This window comes from Ochotona princeps, chromosome 24 (assembly GCF_030435755.1).
Source record: "Ochotona princeps isolate mOchPri1 chromosome 24, mOchPri1.hap1, whole genome shotgun sequence".
NCBI classification, from domain to species: Eukaryota; Metazoa; Chordata; class Mammalia; order Lagomorpha; family Ochotonidae; genus Ochotona; species Ochotona princeps.
Window position 1 is genome coordinate 26016370 of NC_080855.1, and position 18783 is coordinate 26035152.

The window sequence follows — 18783 nt, forward strand, 5'->3', positions numbered from 1 at the left end:
ACTGGTTCTAATCCCAGCACCACTGCCTCCTATCCAGCTCCCTGGTTGTGACCTGGGAAAGCAGTCGAGGATGGCCCAAAGCCTTGGGACCCTACACCCGTGTGCGAGACCTGAAAGAGGCTCCAGACTCCTGGCTTCTGACTGACTCAGCTCTGGTCATTGCGGCCGCTTGGGGAGTGAATCAGCGGATGGAAGATCTTCCTTTCTGTCTTTCCTTTTCTCTGTGTATTTGACTTTTCCGATAAAAAATAAAATAAATCTTAAAAAGAGAGAGAGAGAAAGATAATGTTGGGGTTAGGAACAGTATTGGAGGGGGAGGAGGTGAAAATGGTTTAGCTAAAGGTTGAAGATTGTTGAAGGTAGCCGATAGACTCACACGCTCTCACTTTCATGAATATAGTTTTGACTATTTTTAGGACTGGATTTTGTTTTGGTTTGTTGCGAAGCAGGCTGAGGCAGCTTTGGCAAGCAGGAAGTATTGCCTTCAGCCGACACTCTGAGCTGCCGTATAAGCCTTGGCTGTGCTCACTTCGATCCTACAGGAACTCCAGTTCCTCACCCTGAAAATCTGGCCACAGGCTCTAACTCAGAGAAACCAAGGGGTCACACTGTGTGGGCTCCAGGAAGTGGGATGTTCACCAGGGACATTACAGAAACAGGCTATGAGGCTGACTGGACAGAGAAGGAAAGCGAGCTATCAGTCCTGCTTGCCAACATTGTTTTTAAAACATTTTTTTCCTGAACCTGGCTAAGAGGCCGAAAGGTGGTCCAAGTGCTTGGACCACTGCACCCACAAGGGAGACCTGGAAGAAGCTCCTCGCTCCAGACTTGCCCAGCTCTGTTCGTTATGGCCATTTGGGAAGTGAACCAGGCAACGGAAGATCTTTCTGTCTGTAATTCTGACTTTTAAGAAAAATAAATTTGAGAAAAAAAGTGTCATGGTATCAGCCCTGGTAATTTTATGAATGATGTCATCATAATGTACTATAGGTCACCATGAGGAAGCAATCAGTAGTCATGCTGGGCTTTTTTCTAGCAAGTTCCGGTTCTGGATAGCAGCTTCACAGAGCTGGGGTTTTCCAACTGTGTGCAAGGTGGGGGTTGGGGCAGAGCAGGTGGGACCATAGCAAGAGGTTGAGCAGAAGGGTTCCCGCGCTGAGCCAAGACAGGTCAGAGTTCGCACTTGTTCCCAGGCACCCAGGGCAACCTCCACCACCCAGGTCTAGAAGGATACAGAACCCAACACCTGTCTGCAGGTCCAACACAGGCACAGCTCAAAGGGATGGACTGCTCAGCTTGGAAGGTGGGAAGGAAGTGAGAGCTTGACCAGCTGCTTCCTCTCCTCTGGAAGACAAAGAGCCTGGTCACACTTACTCATCTCTGTGCCAGGCCAGCTGGGGCCTGAGTAGGGCAGTTTTACCAAGTCCACCTGCTGGGGAACTCCACTTCTCTCACCTTTCTTTGGACCTAACATTTGTGACCGGGGCCCTGGCCCTGTCTCACTGTGCTACTGCCAGACAATGGGCTTGGTGACCGCCCAGCACCCATGCAGTTGATGGTAGGAGGCCTGGGGTCAGCTTGGCTACAGCAGCCACAGAACCATTGCAGCTGATAGAAGGGGCTGGGCTGTGCCTCCAGTTCCAACTGCTAGGTCCCCCAGGAGCTCCCTGACACCTTCACCTCGGCAACATCCCCCTCTCTGGGGACACTGGGGACCTGGGGACTCCAGGGCAGGAAGGATGTGGTCAGGAAAGGCCACTTCCTCCCAAGATGGGCTGTCCTGGCTCAAGAGAGTCACCAAGCAAGACAGAGACAGAGGGGAAGGGTGGGGTGCCCTGAGACAGATGCAGCAGCAGAGACCCTTGGGGATGGGCAGAGCGGGGTCTCTCTGGGGGGCTAAGAGGGATGTGATCTGTGTCAACACGTCTTGAAATTGACCAGAAGGAACTGTGTCCCTCCCCATGTCCATTCAGTGGCCCTAACCTGACATAAGGTGCGGAGGAAGGCCTCACAGTTGGTCACCAATCAGGATCAGCAAGTGTCAAACAGGTTGCTATGGCAACCGAGAACCTAAGCCTGGAGGCACCCAGATTGACAGCAGCAGAGTCCAGCCCTCTCCCCACAAGTAACTGCCCCCAACCTCCTCCCACACACCCACCTGGTCAGCCTTTCAACCAGAGAAAACACCCGAACGCCCACCCAGCACATGCTCTGCTAGTATCCAAGTCTGGGGGCTGGGAGCATGTGCTTATTATCCCCAAAACAAACTGCCGTGCCAGGGGCTATGGCAGGGTTGAACCATGGCCAGTAGGCTACAGTGGCCCCAGGTGGGAACTGGGCCTCCCACCTGGCAGGATGTGAACCCGCTAAGGGCCTCTCCGCACCACAGGCCTCAGCCACTGCAGCGGTAAGGTGGGACTGAAGACGCCACACCAGTCAGGGACACAGACCACACTCACTGGTCCAGACCCGAGTATGCTCTGGAGGTTCTCACATCCCACAGTCCGCTGGGCCTGGGACCACATTCCAAGTCTGCTTTCTGCCCCAGTGACCCCAGCACGCTCCTCTGGGGGCTCAGTCTCCTCATCTGTAATGTGGGTTGAGAGGCAGAAGACATATAAACTGATCCCTGAGTAGTTTCTGTTGCACACGACCTAAAGATCCAGCAATCTCCTCACAGCACAGCTACACAGATACACATGTATATGCACACATACAGGTATGCATACATAAATGAACACACATGTATGCACATATATGCATGCATACGCAAACAGGTGTGTTGTATGCAAACATATATGTACATGCATACGCGTACACATGTGTGTATGCATGCACATGTGTACGGGAGCACATATACGTGCATGTGTACCCACAGGCACACATACACACAGCAGTCCTTTCTCACACCCTGAAGATTGTCCCCCGCTTGGCACCTTCTTTTCTCTACCCCCTGCCTGCCCCCTTCTTCCCCAGGACACCAGCATCCCCCACTCCCCCGTCAGCCTAGGCACAGGCAGGCAATGCTTACAAGCGGAAAGCAGCAGGCAGCAGCAGGAATGGGCAGACTCAGTGCTGCGGATGCTGGCAGTCAGCTGCTTCATGACAGATAAGCAAATCTGAGCTGCGAAAATGGGCAGTGAGACCTGAGGGTGCAGCAAGTCCCAGCCCCTGCCAGGAGCTGTTTTTGTGCTTTGGGAGTCATGAAGAGAGAGAGAGAGAGAGAGAGAAACAAGCTCACATACCACACAAAGACACAGGAGACATCATAGGACCCCACCACCCCCTACAGCCCTGCCATAGCTCAGAGCCGGATCCAGGCTGCCGCAATGGCTTAATGAGTTAATCCTCCACTTGCAAGTGCTGGCAACCCATATGAATGCCGATTCCTGCTCCATCTGTTCCACTTCCCATCCAGCTTAGGGAAAGCAGTAGAGGATGGCTCAAGTGCTTGGGATCCAGCACCCACACGGGAGACCTGAAAGAAGCTCCTGGCTTCAGATTGCTTCAATTCTGGTCATTGTGACCATTTGGGGAGTGAATCAGCAGAAAGAAGCTCTCTTTGTCTCTTCTCTCTGTCAAATCTGTCTTTCCAGTAAAAATAAATAAATCTTGGCCCAGCATGGTAGCCTAGTGGCTAAATCCTCACCTTGCATGCACTGGAATTCCATATGGGTGCTGGTTCGTGTCCTGGCTACTCCACTTCCCATCTAGCTCCCTGTTTGTGGTCTGGGAAGGCAGTCTGGGATGGTCCAAAGCCTTGGGATCCTGTATTCATGTGATAGACCTAGAAAATGCTCCTGGTTCCTGGCTTCGGGTCAGCTCAACTCTGGCTGTTGAGGCTACTTGGGGAGTGAACAAATGGAAGATATTTCTCTCTACTTCTTCTTCTCTCTGTAAATCTGCCTTCCCAATAACAAATAAAGAAAGAAATCTTAAAAAGAAAAAGGCCAGGGTCATCAGCTTCCTTCTCCTTCTCCTCCTTTGCAGGCCAGGGGTCCCCGGGCTGCAGCTTCGGTTCCCCTCCCTACTCTCCCATTGTTTGATGAGGTCTCCTCCTCACCTACTCCTCTGCTGGTTGCAGGCCAGCTTCCACCAGCCCATCCACAGTATCACCTCTGCCCCACTTGGCATTGGAGCCACCTGTGCAAGCAGCCCAGTGCCCAGAGATCAGGCCCCTCCTCCCCCACCCACACCCACACAGCCGCAGGGTGCCCAGTGAACAGCAGGGACTGGAGAAGGCTGCCCCTGGCCCCACCCCCTCGCAGACCTGGCCACATCCGCTGGGAGGGGCCAGGATATGTCTTGCCTCCTATCACCTCTCCACTCAGCCCCAGCACCCCAGGAACCTGTCAGCAAAGTGTCATCTCGTCCACTTTCACCTGCACAAGGATGGAGGTGAAGATGGGGTAGTTACACTTGGTGCACATGCTCAGCTGCACACACACACACACACACACACACGTAAGTGTGTACTTGCTGATCAGAGTGCATGCCCCCTGGAAATAGTGGCACAGGGTGCCATTACCTCATCAGAGGACATTCAACTCCTTGGGTCAGGATTTATCAAGACTTCCTTGATCTTCAAAGACAGCCAAGTGCAGGGCAGACTCAGGGACTGTGGAGCAGCCTAGAAGGTTGCTTTACATGGAAAAGGAAAAGCTTTGATGAATAGCATGAGAGCTGACAGAGCGAGAGAATGAAGAAGGGATCCACAGGCCACGCAAAGAGATGGGGTAAGCCAGGGTCCAGGCCCAAGGTTCGGGGCCTGTGGACTTGCCCCCGGCTGATACTAGAAACGTCCCCCCCGGGGCGGTTGTCACTGAGACTCACTAAGTCACAACCTACCCATCTGAGTGAAGGTACTATCCTACCCTGTCCCTGGATGTGGTCTCTTGCAGCTCCTCCAGCACTAAGTAAGTGACTTCCCAGGCACTGTAGGAGGCACCTACAGCATCACCAGACATCTAAGACCACAAGGTGACAGGCTTGTCTGGGTTCCCAGCCCAGCGACCACAGCCTCCTGGCTGGTCCTTCATTCCCGGCCCTTTCTGAGTCCACCTGAATCGGCCCTAACCTGCCCACACTCAGCACTCCGGGAAGGAGCTCAGATAGACCCATGACAGAGGTTACCAAGACCCCAACCCCCCTAATACTCTCCCCGCTTTTCCAACCCTGGGTCCCAGCTTAGCAATAGGGGTTGTGGGGCTGGGCAGATGTCCTCCAGGAATTAGGTTCCCCTTTATTTTGTTGCCCTTTCCCAAAGACCTTAAAGCAAAATCCAAATTCCAGGCTCCTCTGGGAGGTGGAGTGGGGGGAGCTTTCCATGCCTCCTCCCACCCCATGTACCCTGTGGTATACAGGCTCCAACCACACACATTTCCGTTTGAATTATAGATTCTCAACCTCTGGCTTGGGGGCCTGGGACTCTGCATTTCCAACACGCTCCTGTGTGATTGTGGCATGTCATGGGCTGTAAACTCATGACCATCTGTCTACAGCTTCAAACCTCCGAGGGCCTGTGCAGACACAGGACTGGGCCCCATGCCCAGAGTGTGTGACTCAGTAGGTCTGGGCCCTGAAGCTAGCCCAGCATCCCCCATGGACGTTAATCATCTGGCACTCCACAGTAACCTACAGAACCTGCTGCTTCCTTAAAAAAAAAAAAAAAAAAAAAAAAAAAAAAAAAAAAAAAGAAGATGAAGATGAAGTCGAAGAAGAAGAAGAAAAGAAAGATTTTGTTTATTTGAAAGGCAGAGTGAGAGAGAAAGAAAAGGAGGTGGGGTTGAGGATGGGGGAAGATATCTGTTGGTTCACTCCCCAAATGGTCTCAATGGCCAGGGCTGCACCAAGGAGCCTAGAACACCATCAAGTTCTCCCTTGTGGGTAGCAAGGGCACAAGAATTTGGACCATCTTCTGCTGTTTTCCCCAGGCACAGTAACTGGGAGCTGGATTTGAAGCGACACACTCAGGACTCGGGACTCAGGTGGAATGCTGGCATCAAAGGCAGCAACTTAACCCACTGGTGCCACAATGCTGGCCCCGCGAACCACTTCTTTAACACAACGTGGAGAAGTCCCAGCCACCTGGGTGCCAACTCACTGGGTGCCAGCCACCCTGGACAAGGCACCTGACATTCCTGTAACAGTGTGGAATGAAGGTACAGCACCAATTCCACAAAAGGCAGGGTGATTCTGATAGATTTCCTCCTCCAGCTCTGGCTCACACAGCCTGCAATGGCACTGGACACTGGATTTGCACCCTGGGCTTTCTCCGCCTCAAGTCCTGTAACTGCTTGTGAGCAGCTGCCAGGGGCCTGGCCTGTCTCTAGAAGACAGCTAAGCATGCAAAGCCTCCTCAACCCTCCACCCCACCGAGCCCCATGCAGGAGGTGCAGAGACGGGTTGGAAGCCCCTTTCCACGCAGCCTGGGTTCAGGGGTCTTGACTGGGCATCATGGCTCTCCCTCCTCCCTGAGAGTTCACAGGGGGACAGGGCCCTGGCTCATCGCTCCCACTCATCCCCCAATGAACACACTGGAAACTGGAGGGCTCCAACTTCCCTCTGAAAGGCCCCAGGGGCTCCTGGACAGAGATGCGCAGGCCAGGAAAGAGGACAAACCCTGGCCTAGCAGATGGAGTGTGGGATGCAGGGAACCCAGTCCTAAGGGACAGCGTGCTTCCTCTGGCTAACTCTTGAATAGGGTGGAGCGTGTGTTGCTATGAGACAGAGCGTTCTCCTATCTGTTGATTCACTCCTCAAATGCCCTTAGCAGCCGGGGCTGGGCAGGCCTGAAGCCAGGAGCTCATTCTGGGTCGCCCACATGGGTCACTTGAGTCCTGAGTGGTTACCTCTCACGGTGAGTCTTGGTAGGCAGGTAAATCCAAAGCAAAGCCTGCTTAAGCCCCAAGAGCTGGGATGCAAGACGCCAGCTTGCTTAAAGCTCTGCTGCCCCACCCCTGGTCTCTGAAAGGACGTCTTGGGGAGAGGGCACAGGCCTGGGAGGTGGGGGGTAGTCTGAGCCAGGAAGCCCACCCCACCCTCACCCCTTGGAGTGCACAGCACCGGCCCAGGTCATCAACGCCCACTGTCATGCCTCCCTGGCCCAGCCATTCAGGGAGCACCTACCGCTTGCCAGGGGTAGGGGGCGGGGACATGAGAGACGCCTCTCCGGGAGCCTGGAGGAGGAAGGAGAGCTAGGCTAGGCAGGCCAAGAATGTGGGGAAACAGCCTTTGGAACAGCAAGATCAGCAGAAGCCCAGGGGGTAGGAGCCACGAAGGCTTACCAGCCGGGATTCGGGGTTCGCTGGAAGGGAGAGAAGGTGGAAGGCGGGCGGGGTCGAGGCCAGCAGGAGGCAGCGCCCACGCCCCAGAGCCGAGAGGAGGAGTTTGCTAGAGAGGCTCAACTCCAAATTACAGCGGAGTAAGGACTCCCAGCTCATAAAAAGTGTTTGGAAGTAGAATTGCATGTGAAAAAACAAAGAGGGGGAAACCCAGCCATTAACAGCTAAACAACTCTCCAAACTGAAGAACGAAAATAGGAGAAACCCCCCCACTACCCCTTTCCAAGGTTCAGTACCATAACCGAGTTAATGTGGTACTGGAAGGTGCAACAGAACAGGCTGGAGAACCCACACATACACCCACACGAAGGTGCCAGGCTGCTGGGAGGAGGCAAAGGAGACATCCACAAACAGAAAATGAACCTCACCCTAACTTCACACCTTCCCCCAAACTCATCCAGGGTGAGTCAGACTTCAAACTGACAAACTAAACAAAACTTTCAAAACTCAGACAAAAAGCTAGGAGGAAATCTTCAGGACCCAGGACTAAGGGAAGAGTTCTCAGCCCTGACAACAAAGGCACAATCCGCAAGAGGGAAAAAAAAGATAAATATAGCCTAGTCAAAACTAAAAATTTGGGGGCCCACCTCGTGGCACAGTGGAGCTAAGCCACTGCGGTGATGCCAGCTTCCTGTATCAGGATCCACAGTAGCTCCACTCTAATCCAGCTCCCTGATAATGCCCCAGGAAGGCAGTGGAGGATGTCCATGCACTTGGGCCTGCACCCACGTGGACCAGGAGCTCTATGCTCCTGGCATCCCCTGGACTGGCCCCAGCCATTGGAGCTGTTTGAGGAGTGAACTAGCAGATGTAAGAGACAGAGAGGGAGACAGAGATCACCCTCTCAGATAAATAAAACAAAAACATTTTTGCTCTGTTGATGATTTTGGTTAAGAGGATGAAAAGTTGGCTACACAGTGGGATAGATTTCACAAACTGTAAATCTCACAAAATACTTAGGCTAGAATATATTTGATTTTGAAAAAAATGAGAGAAGAAGAGGAAGAAAGCTTTTATCTACTGCTTTTTTCCCCCATGTGGGCCAAGAGGGTCAGGCCCCCCTTTTTTTTTTTTTAAAGATTTATATATTTTTATTGGAAAGTCAGATATACAGAGAGGAAGAGAGACAGAGAGGAAGATCTTCCGTCCAATGATTCACTCCCCAAGTGACCGCAATGGCTGGAGCTGAGCCAATGCGAAGCCAGGAGCCAGGAGCTCTTCTGGGTCTCCCACGTGGGTGCAGGGTCCCAAGGCTTTGAGCCATCCCAGGCCACAAGCAGGGAGCTGGATAGGAAGCAAGGCCACCAGGATTAGAGCCAGCACTCATATGGGATCCCGGGCATGCAAGGCGAGGACTTTAACCACTACGCTATCGCGCTGGGCCCAGGCCCATTTTTTTTAAAAAGATTTATTTATTTTTATTGGAAAATCAGATATACAGAGAGGAAGAGAGACAGAGAGGAAGATCTTCCATCTGCTGATTCACTCCTCAAGCGGCCGCAATGACCAGAGCTGAGCCAATCTGAAGCCAGGAGCCCAGAGCCTCTTTCAGGTCTCGCACACGGGTGCAGGGTCCCAAGGCTGTGGGCCATCCTTGATTGCTTTCCCAGGCCACAAGCAGGGTGCTGGATGGGAGGCTGGTATTAGAACCAGTGTCCATATGGGATCCTGGTGCATGCAAGGCAAGGGCTTTAGCTGCTAGGCTACTGCGCCAATTTTTTTTAAAAACCTTTGAATTTTGAGAAATTTAAAATACATCCTAAATAATGCACTTGACCTAGAGGTTAAGACCTTCATGTCCCACAGTGGAATGTCTGTGTTTGACATTCGACTTTCTGCTAATGAAGACCATAGGAGGCAGCAAGTGGTGTCTCAAGTGCTTGGGTCCCTGTTACATACACCGCTGTGGATGCTGGGGAGTGAACCATGAATGGAAGCTCTCTGTCTCTCCCTCCATTTGCCCCCATCTTTCTCTCAAAGAATAAACACAATATTTTTAACAGCCTCAATGTCCTTTCATGGGTGAATGGTTAAACAAACTGGTACATTCATACCACAAAATACTACTCACCAAGTTATCGATACCTGCACCATTTAGATGAATCACATGAGAATTACACAGTGTGACAGAAAGCCAGCACCCAAAGGCTACATCCTTGATGATTCCATTTATATAGCATTCTTTGATCGCTGTCACAGGTCAGGGAAGGAAGGAGGCAGGTAAGGTTATATTCAGGTAGCATAAGGTATCCTGTAGCACAACTGTCTGGTTTCCTGACTGTGTTGAAGCTGCGGGAATCTGCATATCTCATAGAGCTGCAAGAAACTAGTTAAACATACACACATACACAGAGGCAAATAAGCCCACATAAAAGTGGCGAAATCTGATAAGGTCTGTGGGTTACATCAAAGCCAAGTTCCTGGTGGTGATGTTGCACTCCAGTTACGCAAGCAGTTAACTATGGGGTGGGAGGGGGGCACCTGGGTGAAGGGTAGACAGCATTTGTCAGTTAGTTCCACATCTGTATGCAAATCCACATGGCATCAAAATTTAAAAGTTCAAAACAAAAATCTGAGAGAAGACTGTGAGAAAATATGTGCCACCTCTATTTTAAGTGAAAGGCTGATGTGCCTAACCTCAAGACAGCTTCAAGACATTAAAGAGAAAGAAGAGCCACAGGGGCCAGGCCACGTGAAGGTACCGCCTGCAGTGCCAACGTCCCATATGAGCACCAGTTTAAGTCCCAGGAGCTCCACTTCCCACCCAGCTCGCTGCTAATGCTGCTGAAATAGTAGTAGAGAATGGCCCGAATGCTTATTAGACCCTGATAGAGTTCCAAGGTTCAAGCTTCAGCCTGGCTCCATTCTGCCTCTTGCAGTCATTTGGGAAATGAATCTCTCTCTTTCTACTTTATCAAATAAGTAAATAAATATGAAAATAAATAAGAGCAACAACAAGAAACATGTAGAGGCAGGCATTTGGCCTTAATTTCTCAGACACACTAATTTGAGGCCAGTGCCAGCATTGTGGCTCAAAAGACTAATGTTTTGCCTACATGCAAACACCCAGGATCCCATATGGGTGCCAGTTCATATCCTGGCTACTCCCTACTTGTGACCTGGGAAGGCAGCGGAGGATGGCTCAAGTCCTTGGGCCTGTGCACTCATGTGTGAGAGCTGGAAGAAGCTCTTGGTTCCTGGCTTCGCATCAGCTCAGCTCCAGCTGTCTGTGGCCATTTGGGGAATAAACCAGTACATGGAAGATCTGTCTCTCTGTCTTCTCTGTAAATCTGCCTTTCAAATAAATAAATCTTACCAAAAAAAAGAGACACATTTCACAACAACCAGAGTCATGGGTTTGATTCCCGGCTGTGGCTCCTGTTTATTGTATTTCTATTCCTGTATAACCTGGGCTGAAGAGGGAATGGCTCAAGCAGTTCGGTTCTTGCCATGTACATGGGGAGTCTTAGGCTGTGCTCTCAGCTCAAAACAAAACCCTGTACACAGTACATAGGTGCAGACACTGCTCTCTGCTTCCTCTGTGCGTTAATTTATGAAATCCTCCCATAATCCACCTGGATCTCCATTTTATGGGCGAGTCCCTGGAGCACAGAGAGGTTAGGGAACACACCCAAGGCTGCTGAGCCAGGAAGCACTCAAACCGAAATCCAGCAATGGGGCCCTGGACGAACTCTTCAACTGTGTGAGTTTCTGGAAAAGACCTGTGATGATAATGCAAGAGCCTTTAAACAAGCAAGGAAAAACAGCTGCCTCTTTTTAAAAATAAAAAAATTTATTTTTATCAGAAAGGCAGATTTACAGAGAGGAGAGACAAAACCCTCTGATTCACTCCCAAAATGACCACAATAGCTGGAGCTGAGCCAATGCAAAACCAGGGACCAGGAGCTTCTCCCAGGTCTCATAGTGCAGGATCCCAGGGCTTTGCAACATCTCCAACCGCTTTCCCAGGCCAAAAGTAGGGAGCTGAATGGGAAGTAGAGCAATCAGGACTGGTAAACCCATGCCCATATGGGATCCCAGTGCTAACAAGGTGAGAATTTAGCCACTGAGTCATTGCACAGGACCCAAACAGCTCCCACTTAACCTGAGAGCAGGATGGTAGAGACCTCCCTCCCACCCCACCCTCACTCTCAGCCCTAGACCCCAGTTGGCCCAGCTCGGCCACCCTGCTAGGCCAGGGCAGGCCCCTTCTGCAGCACAAAGGCCATGGCCGCATCTCTAAACCTGCCCTTGGCAGTCCTGTCCCTGGGGATGGGGGTAACGGAGTGCGAGGCACAGGGAAGCCAGCACTGGAGAAAGCTTTGGAAACTAAGAGAGCAGAGCAGAGCAGAGCAGAGGAGACCTGCTCTCTCAGGACCCCACCCCTGCTCCTCCACCCCCACCCTCTGAGGTCTCAGAGGCTCTCTGTGGTCCCAAGAATCCCAGCGGAGGCAGAAAGACAGCAGCCTTGACAGATCTGGCAGCCATGACCTCACCTCCCAGGAGCAAAAGATCTAAGGACTCCCCTTCCCCCACTGCCTAGGGACACCTGTCCCCAGCCCTCCCTGAACATCCCCCCTCAGGCCCCGAGTCCAGGGGGACATGGATGCAGCAGGGAGAGGGGGCAGGGCAGGTGCATGCTGGGCCCAGTGCCACAGTGCCTCACTCAGCAGGTACTTTTGTTTGTCCCTCAACCACACACCTGTGTGGATCCCATAACCTGTGCCCCTAGCTCATCGTCATCCCACCAGGCTGAGGGGCAGATCAGAGCACGTGAACTCAGACATGGATGACCTTTCTTCTTTTTTTTTTAAGATTTATTTATTTTTATTGGAAAGGCGGATATACATAGAGGAAGAGAGACAGAGAGAAAGCTCTTCCATCCGATGATTCACTCCCCAAGTGAGCGTAACAGCCGGTGCTGCACCGATCCGAAGCCAGGAACCAGGAACCTCCTCCAAGTCTCCCACGCGGGTGCAGGGTCCCAAGGCTTTGGGCCATCCTCAACTGCTTTCCCAGGCCACAAGCAGGGAGCTGGACGGGAAGTGGAGCTGCCAGGATTAGAACCGGCGCCCATATGGGATCCCGGCACGTTCAGGGCGAGGACTTTAGCCACTAGGCCACGCTGCTGGGCCCAACCTTTCTTTTTATTATTATTAATTAACTCATGTGAAAGGCAGATTTAGAGAAAGGAAGATAGAGACAGAAGCATCTTCCATTCGCTGGTTCCCTCCCCAAAGGGGTGCAACAGACAGGGTTGGGCTTATCTAAAGCCAGGAGCCAGGAGCTTCTTCCAGGTCTCCCACATGAGTGCAGGGGCCCAAAGACATGGCAGGTTTGTTGCTTTCCCAAGCTCTGTTAGTACAGAGCTGGATGGGAAGTGGAGAACCCGGCACTTGAACTGGCACCCATGTGGAATGCTGATGTAGCACTCTGCAACAACTTTGGCCCCTCACTGCCCTCCAACCCCATCCGCCACTCATACCCTCCTCCTGTCTCATGGGAGGACCCCTGAACCCACCTAAGTCTACAACTGCCATTCCCACCCCAAGGGGTAGAGCTGTCTTGAGGTATCTTGGGCTTGAAGGGAAACAGGAGCGGAGACTCCTAGGGTATTTTTGCCTCAGAGGCCATTGAAGGACTTTCCTCGTGCCCCAGCGGCCACTTCTGTCCCCACTGTTCGGAAGGTTTTGTAAGAATCCCCCTCCCCAAGTCTCTATCCTTGGAGATCCCACACGCTTTCTTCTGGTCCCACTATAGCCTTCCCCAGGGCTGTGGACTGGATTACTTAAGACAGCCAAGGATGTAGCCACAGTAAGCTGCATGAGCCAGTCCCTTCTCCCCTCTCTCCCACAAGGCCTCCCTGCCCCTGCTTGGCCAAGCCCAGACAAGACTCTGTACTCAGGGAGGAAGGGGTGGCATGATCTGGTAGCTCCCTCAGCTGCAGCTGAACTTGTCTTCCCCCCACCCGGTGCCCACTCCCCCAAGAAAAGTGGGAGCAGAGTTCCTTTGCCACCCCTCACCCCCCAGGCCCACAGCCTCCAGCCCACCATGGCTCCTGGACATGTAGCTGCCTGCCAGGCTGTTCCCCAGTAACCACCCACCCTGCCTTCTCTCTTTGCAGCCTCAAGCTGGTTTGGAGGGACTCCAAAAACATCAGGGCTGCCAGGAACCGTGGTAGTCACGTTAAGCAGTAGGTGCTAGGTGGTGGGCAACAGACAGGTCAGCAGTAGTAATGCTGGGCAAGGGGAACTCCAGATCCCAGAAATACTTTCCAGTTTCCCAGCAATGGGGTCAAACACTCCAGGTCTGCAGAAGTGCCAGTTGGAGGCAGTGTTGATGACCTCTAGTTGTGCTCAACTGGTAACCTCACACAAGATCCAGTTCAGTCTTCTCCCCACACAACCCTGGGGGCCTCTGCTGCCCCCACTGTGGCTCAGCTCTGCTGCCTTCCCGCCCTGTGCCATCACCCTAGTCCTGCGAAATCTCAAATTCCCACAAGGTAGTGTGTTGTGAGCTGTCCCAGGTTTGCTCCACGTAGCTCTGCCGCCTGGCCACAGGACAGGCTGGACGTGGGAGTGAAGTATGCATCCACACTGCTCTGGTCTCCAGCATGAAGATGGGCTGGACCCACCAAAGCCCCGTGTCACAGCCTGGCCTCCTGTGGGTGCAGTCTCTCTGTGAAAGCCACTTGGCCACCCAGGCCCTGTGCCCAGGGCATTCTGCAGGGCCTTGAGAGAAGCAGGCAGTGTTTCCTCCCCAGCAGGTGGATCTCCTGTAGCCCTGAGACACACCACCCTGTGTGGTCAACTCCAAGACTCTAGGGAGCAGAACAGTGACAAAAATAATCTTGGGCCTTGGGAAAACCCTGTAATCCACCCTACACACCTTCCTTGTGGGACTGCTAAGGAAGGTCGCCAGTGACTGCCTGGTGTGTGTATGGGTCCACCATTCATGGACCCTGGTGCCATTGTAACTTGGCCAGGCCCGAGGTGCTGAAAGCAGTTTAGCTCTGAGAAGGGCGTGAGGACCCAGAGCCAGGATCCATTGATTCTCTCATCCCTACAACATCACTCACATTTGGTGCCAACCTCCCTGGCCCAAGCTAGTGCTGCTAGTTCCTCCATCCACCCACACACAGACATTTACTCAGAAATATCTGATTTATTTTCCAATATTTGGGTAACTTTTTTTTTTTTTACACATTGAATACATGGAATGAAGGGGAGTATGCAGGACTCAAGCCAGACCTTGGGTTTCCAATGAGTGGGGACAGGATAACAATGTCCCCTCACCCACAGCTCGGGCCTGCAGCTCTGACCCCTGCAGTCCACCTTACCTAGGAGTCAGGCGGGGGCTTTCGGAGGCTCTGGGGCTCTCCCCTTAGAGGGGACTTCGGGCATCCTCCTTTAGCACCTGTGCTTGGTCAGGTTGGGGAGACAGGGGCCGGGCGTGGTGCCGCCGCCGCTCCTGTCTGCGGGCCAGCTGTCGCAGCTGCCTCCGGATGGCCCACAACACCAGGTATACTTCCCGTAGCATCTCCGCCTCTGGGGACTCCCATGGGCTCTTCATCTGGCGGACCCCTGAGGCAGAACTCAGAGACGACTAAAAAACAAGGAGCACAGGTGCCCATGGTCAAGAGCTGCATGGGTCTGGGGAGGAGAAGTCAGCTGCAGATCCACAGCCAAACGCCACCTCCTCTGGGAAGCCTCCTCAGACTGCTTCTGCAGGTACTCATCCATCTCTGCTCTGGACTTGGGCCTGTAACCCCATAGTTCACATACTGTTTTCTCCACGTGAGAAAGAAACTCCTGCAAAGCAGGGGCTATGCCCAACAGCCCCCTGTCCCCTCCCTGAAGCTGGTGATATACAGTCACATGCAAGAGCACAGCATGTCCCCACTAGCCCAGACCTGCCCCCTGACTTCCAAGCCTCCTGGACACGTCCACACAGATGTCCTCCTGACACCTAAAGGTACCATGTGTCTCATGGCCCCCTGCTGCCCTTCATTCTCTGCCCTCTGCCTGACTTCTCTCCCGCCTTCATTCACCCCCCAAATGCTACTTGAACCCATGAACATGCTCTACCTGCTGCCTCTACCCCTGATTCAGAACATTCTTTTTCAGCCTGGGCTGCTCAGCTTCCAGAAGGATCTTTCTGTCCCTCCTGTCACCTGTTAATCCCCTCTCCCAGCACAGCCAGGTTAACACAATTATACTTTATATAAGACTGAAATAGATGAATCTGCCAGCGACTCAATGAGCTTCCCTTTTAAAGAATAAAGATTTTTTTTTTTATTGGAAAAGCAGATTTACAGAGAGAGAAAAAAGGGAAAGGGAGAGAGAGAGATAAAAAAGAGAGATCTTCCCCAATGGTCACAACAGAGCTGAGCTGATTCAAAGTCAGGAGCCAGGAGCTTCTTCTGGGTGGATGTAGGGTCCCAAAAACTTGACCCAGCCTCTCCTGCTCTCCCAGGCCATAATCAAGGAGTTGGATTGGAAGCAGAGCAGCCGGGACTTGAACCAGCATCCATATGGATGCCAGCACTGCAGGCAGAGGATTAATGCGCTGTGCCACGATATTGGTCCTCATGTTGACATTTTGTAACCTCACCTCCTTCCCCTGTAACTCTTGGCAACTACTAATATGTTCTCCACTTGAATAATTTTGTTCTTTCCAGAATGCTGTGCAACATCTAGAATTGTTCACACAGCATAACTTCCTTGAGATGCACCCAAGCTATTGCAGGCATTAGTGGTATACCTCCTTTTGTTGCTGAGTAGTATGGCTTGAATTTGGATTAAATGTGTACCCCAAGGGATAGTGTACTGCAAGTCTGATCCCAGCATGGCGATACTGGGAGATAGTGGAGCCTTTAAGAGGTGAGGCCTCATGGCAGGCAATGAAATCATTGAGAGGCACACCCTAGAAGGGCCTGATACAGCTGTCACAGGACCTCAGGTCCCACGTGAGTGGACTGGTATAAAAAGGGAGTTTGGGAGCAGGCATTGTGGTGTAGTAGGTTAAGCTACTGCCTGTAACATAGTCGTCCCACTCAGGTGCCAGTTCCAGTCTTAGCTGCTCCATTTCCAATCCAGCTCCCTGCTAATGCATCTAGGAAAGCAGTGGAAGATGGCCCAAAGTTCTTGGACCCCCACATGCATGTGGGGGACCTGAACGAAGCTCCTAGCTCCTGTCTTCAGCCATTGTAGTCATTTAGGGAGTCAATTAATGAATGGAAGATTTCTCTGTGTGTCCCACCTTTCTCTCTGTAACTGCTTTTCAAATAAATATATAAAACTCAGGAAGAGAAAGAGACTCCTCTGGCTCCCTGTCCCTCTATGCCATCTCTTCCTTATGCTCTCCCACCATTTCTTCCAGCCTCAGAGGACAAACATATGGGGCTGCAACTGTCGTGCACATGCAACCCCTCACTGCATGAACCACCCACCCTTGGGGTCCTGTGCCCCAGCCACACACTGCCAGCCCTACACAGAGCTTCGGGCTCTTACTGTCCACCCATTCATTCACTCACTGCAGGGCCTTGGGCTCTGACAGCTAAGACTGCAAGGCACCTCCATAGGCCGGTGCAGGAGTAAACATAACATTTCTTTTATTCGGGATTGAGGTCCATGAGCACTATAGCCAGGTCCTAGGACAACCACATATTTAACTTGATAGGGACCCACTGGGCTCTCTACCGGAATAGCCGTGTCCCTTGACCACCCACCAGCCAGCTGTGTATGAGACACACTTTCTAGATCAAAACCTAGGCGTGCTACTCCTCTGCTCAAATGTCTTTAAGGGCCGCCATCACTCACTCACTCACACACACACACACACACACACACACACACATACACACACACCTTCCCTCTCACCAAGCTAACTTCTTCTGGCCAGTTTCACCCTCCTTTCTGATTGTAAAGTCTTCCTAGATGGGGTACCCTCCCCCACATCCTGCTCCCAAGGCCTCTCTTTTCCATGTCACACCCCTTAGGGATACACTGAGCTAATGACGCTATTACTTATCTGACCCCCACACCCCCAGGCTGGATAAGCCTGGTCCCTCAGGGTTATCTTCAGTGCCTGGCAACCTTGAAGGTACAGGAAGTAACAGTTGAACTGAGGGAGGAATGAGTCATTGGGGGTTGGGGAAGCCGGTGGATAGGGGGGCAGGGTGCACTCACCTTCCAACTGCACATTTGCCAGCCAGTCTGCAGGGCTGAGAGCATGAGCGTGGACATGGACCGCATAGCGGTGCGGGGCAGCCGCAGCAGGGACCGGCTCGGGCGGCCCGGCTCCGTCTGGGGCCGGTCTGGGACCCTGGCAGACACGAGGGACCCAGCCACCTTGGGGCACTCATCTGTCCTTGGTGTCTTGGCCTCTTTGGTGGACTCAACCAACTTGAACGTCTCAAACACCTTGGGGGTCTCTGTCTTCTTCAGTGCCTGCTTCTTGGAGGCAGAGGTGTCCAAGATGGCTGGCTTTGTTCTGTGTCTCCAGGAGAGGATCTATCATCAAGACAGGGAGAGGATAGCAGAGCAGAGGTCACAGTTAACAGCACCAAAGGCCCCCCAGCCACAGGGTGTTGCTGACTGCTGTGACCTAGGGGTCCATGCCAGCTCCCATGTCCCAAAAAGTCCTGAGGACAACTCACCCAGCAAGAAATCTTGCACCAAACTCGCCTAACCCACTTGAAGAATCTCATCACCACAGCCATATTTCCTGACACCACAAACGCAAAGTTGTGGGAAGGACCAGCATCAGGGTGGGGGCGGGGTAGAAGACAGGCTGTAGGAATCCCCTTCCCCAGCTGCCCCTGCCTCCCCCCAGAAGTGTCGTGGGAGCTGAGGAGCTTCAGGCACAGCAGCAAAGCAGGAAATAAGAAATCCAGAGGTAGAGCTGCCCCCCTCGACTCATCCCAGGCCTCTCCTCCCCTCCCTGGGGCAGGGAGAGGAGTCAAGTGGGTGAGAACCCAGAGGGAGGGAGGGTTCTAGCCCATTGTGAGGGCCTACCTGGCCCTGACCACCCTCCCCCCCAACCCCCGAGGCCCCTCCAGAACCCACCCTATGGAACCCATGGAGCCAATCCCATGTCCCAGTTCCTTCTTCCTCCAGATCCAGGGGAAAGAATATTAACACTTATGGAGGGCCTAGCATGTGCTGGGTCTTTGCTGTGGCTCACCCCGGGACTTTACCAACCATCCTGCAAGGTAGGTTTTCCCATCAAGGCCACTGTACCCATGAGGAATCTGAGGCTCTGAGAAGCCAGAGAACTTGCCCAAAGTCAGAAGAAATCTGGGGAGCTGGGCAGGGTAAAGCCGCCACTCGCAAGGGGCCAGCATCCCCTATGAACACTATTCCCTTCCCACTTGTTCTATTCCCCATCCAGCTCTGTGCTAAAGCACCTGGGAAAGGAACAGAGGATGGCCTAAGTA

The 18783-nt window shown here is 52.6% G+C and overlaps 1 protein-coding gene across 1 annotated transcript; it reads right to left on the bottom strand.

The window, feature by feature from the left end:
• Window positions 1–14487: 14487 nt before the first annotated feature.
• On the bottom strand, window positions 14488–18378 carry SPACDR (sperm acrosome developmental regulator). Its single transcript, XM_012927556.2, has 3 exons — window positions 18004–18378; window positions 17534–17857; window positions 14488–14948 (listed from the first exon to the last, which is right to left on the bottom strand). The coding sequence occupies exons 1-3, from the start codon at window positions 18064–18066 to the stop codon at window positions 14727–14729; spliced, it is 609 nt and encodes a 202-aa protein (XP_012783010.2). The 5' UTR covers window positions 18067–18378; the 3' UTR covers window positions 14488–14726.
• Between the last annotated feature and the right edge of the window lie 405 nt (window positions 18379–18783).

Excerpts from the sequence above, each read along its gene's own strand:
- SPACDR (XM_012927556.2), bottom strand. The coding sequence starts at position 18,066 with ATGGCTGTGGTGATGAGATTCTTCAAGTGGGTTAGGCGAGTTTGGTGC. Across the intron at positions 17,858-18,003 it reads GGTGCAAGATTTCTTGCTGG|ATCCTCTCCTGGAGACACAG; the intron begins GTGAGTTGTCCT and ends TCTTGATGATAG. Across the intron at positions 14,949-17,533 it reads GGCAAATGTGCAGTTGGAAG|TCGTCTCTGAGTTCTGCCTC; the intron begins GTGAGTGCACCC and ends CTTGTTTTTTAG.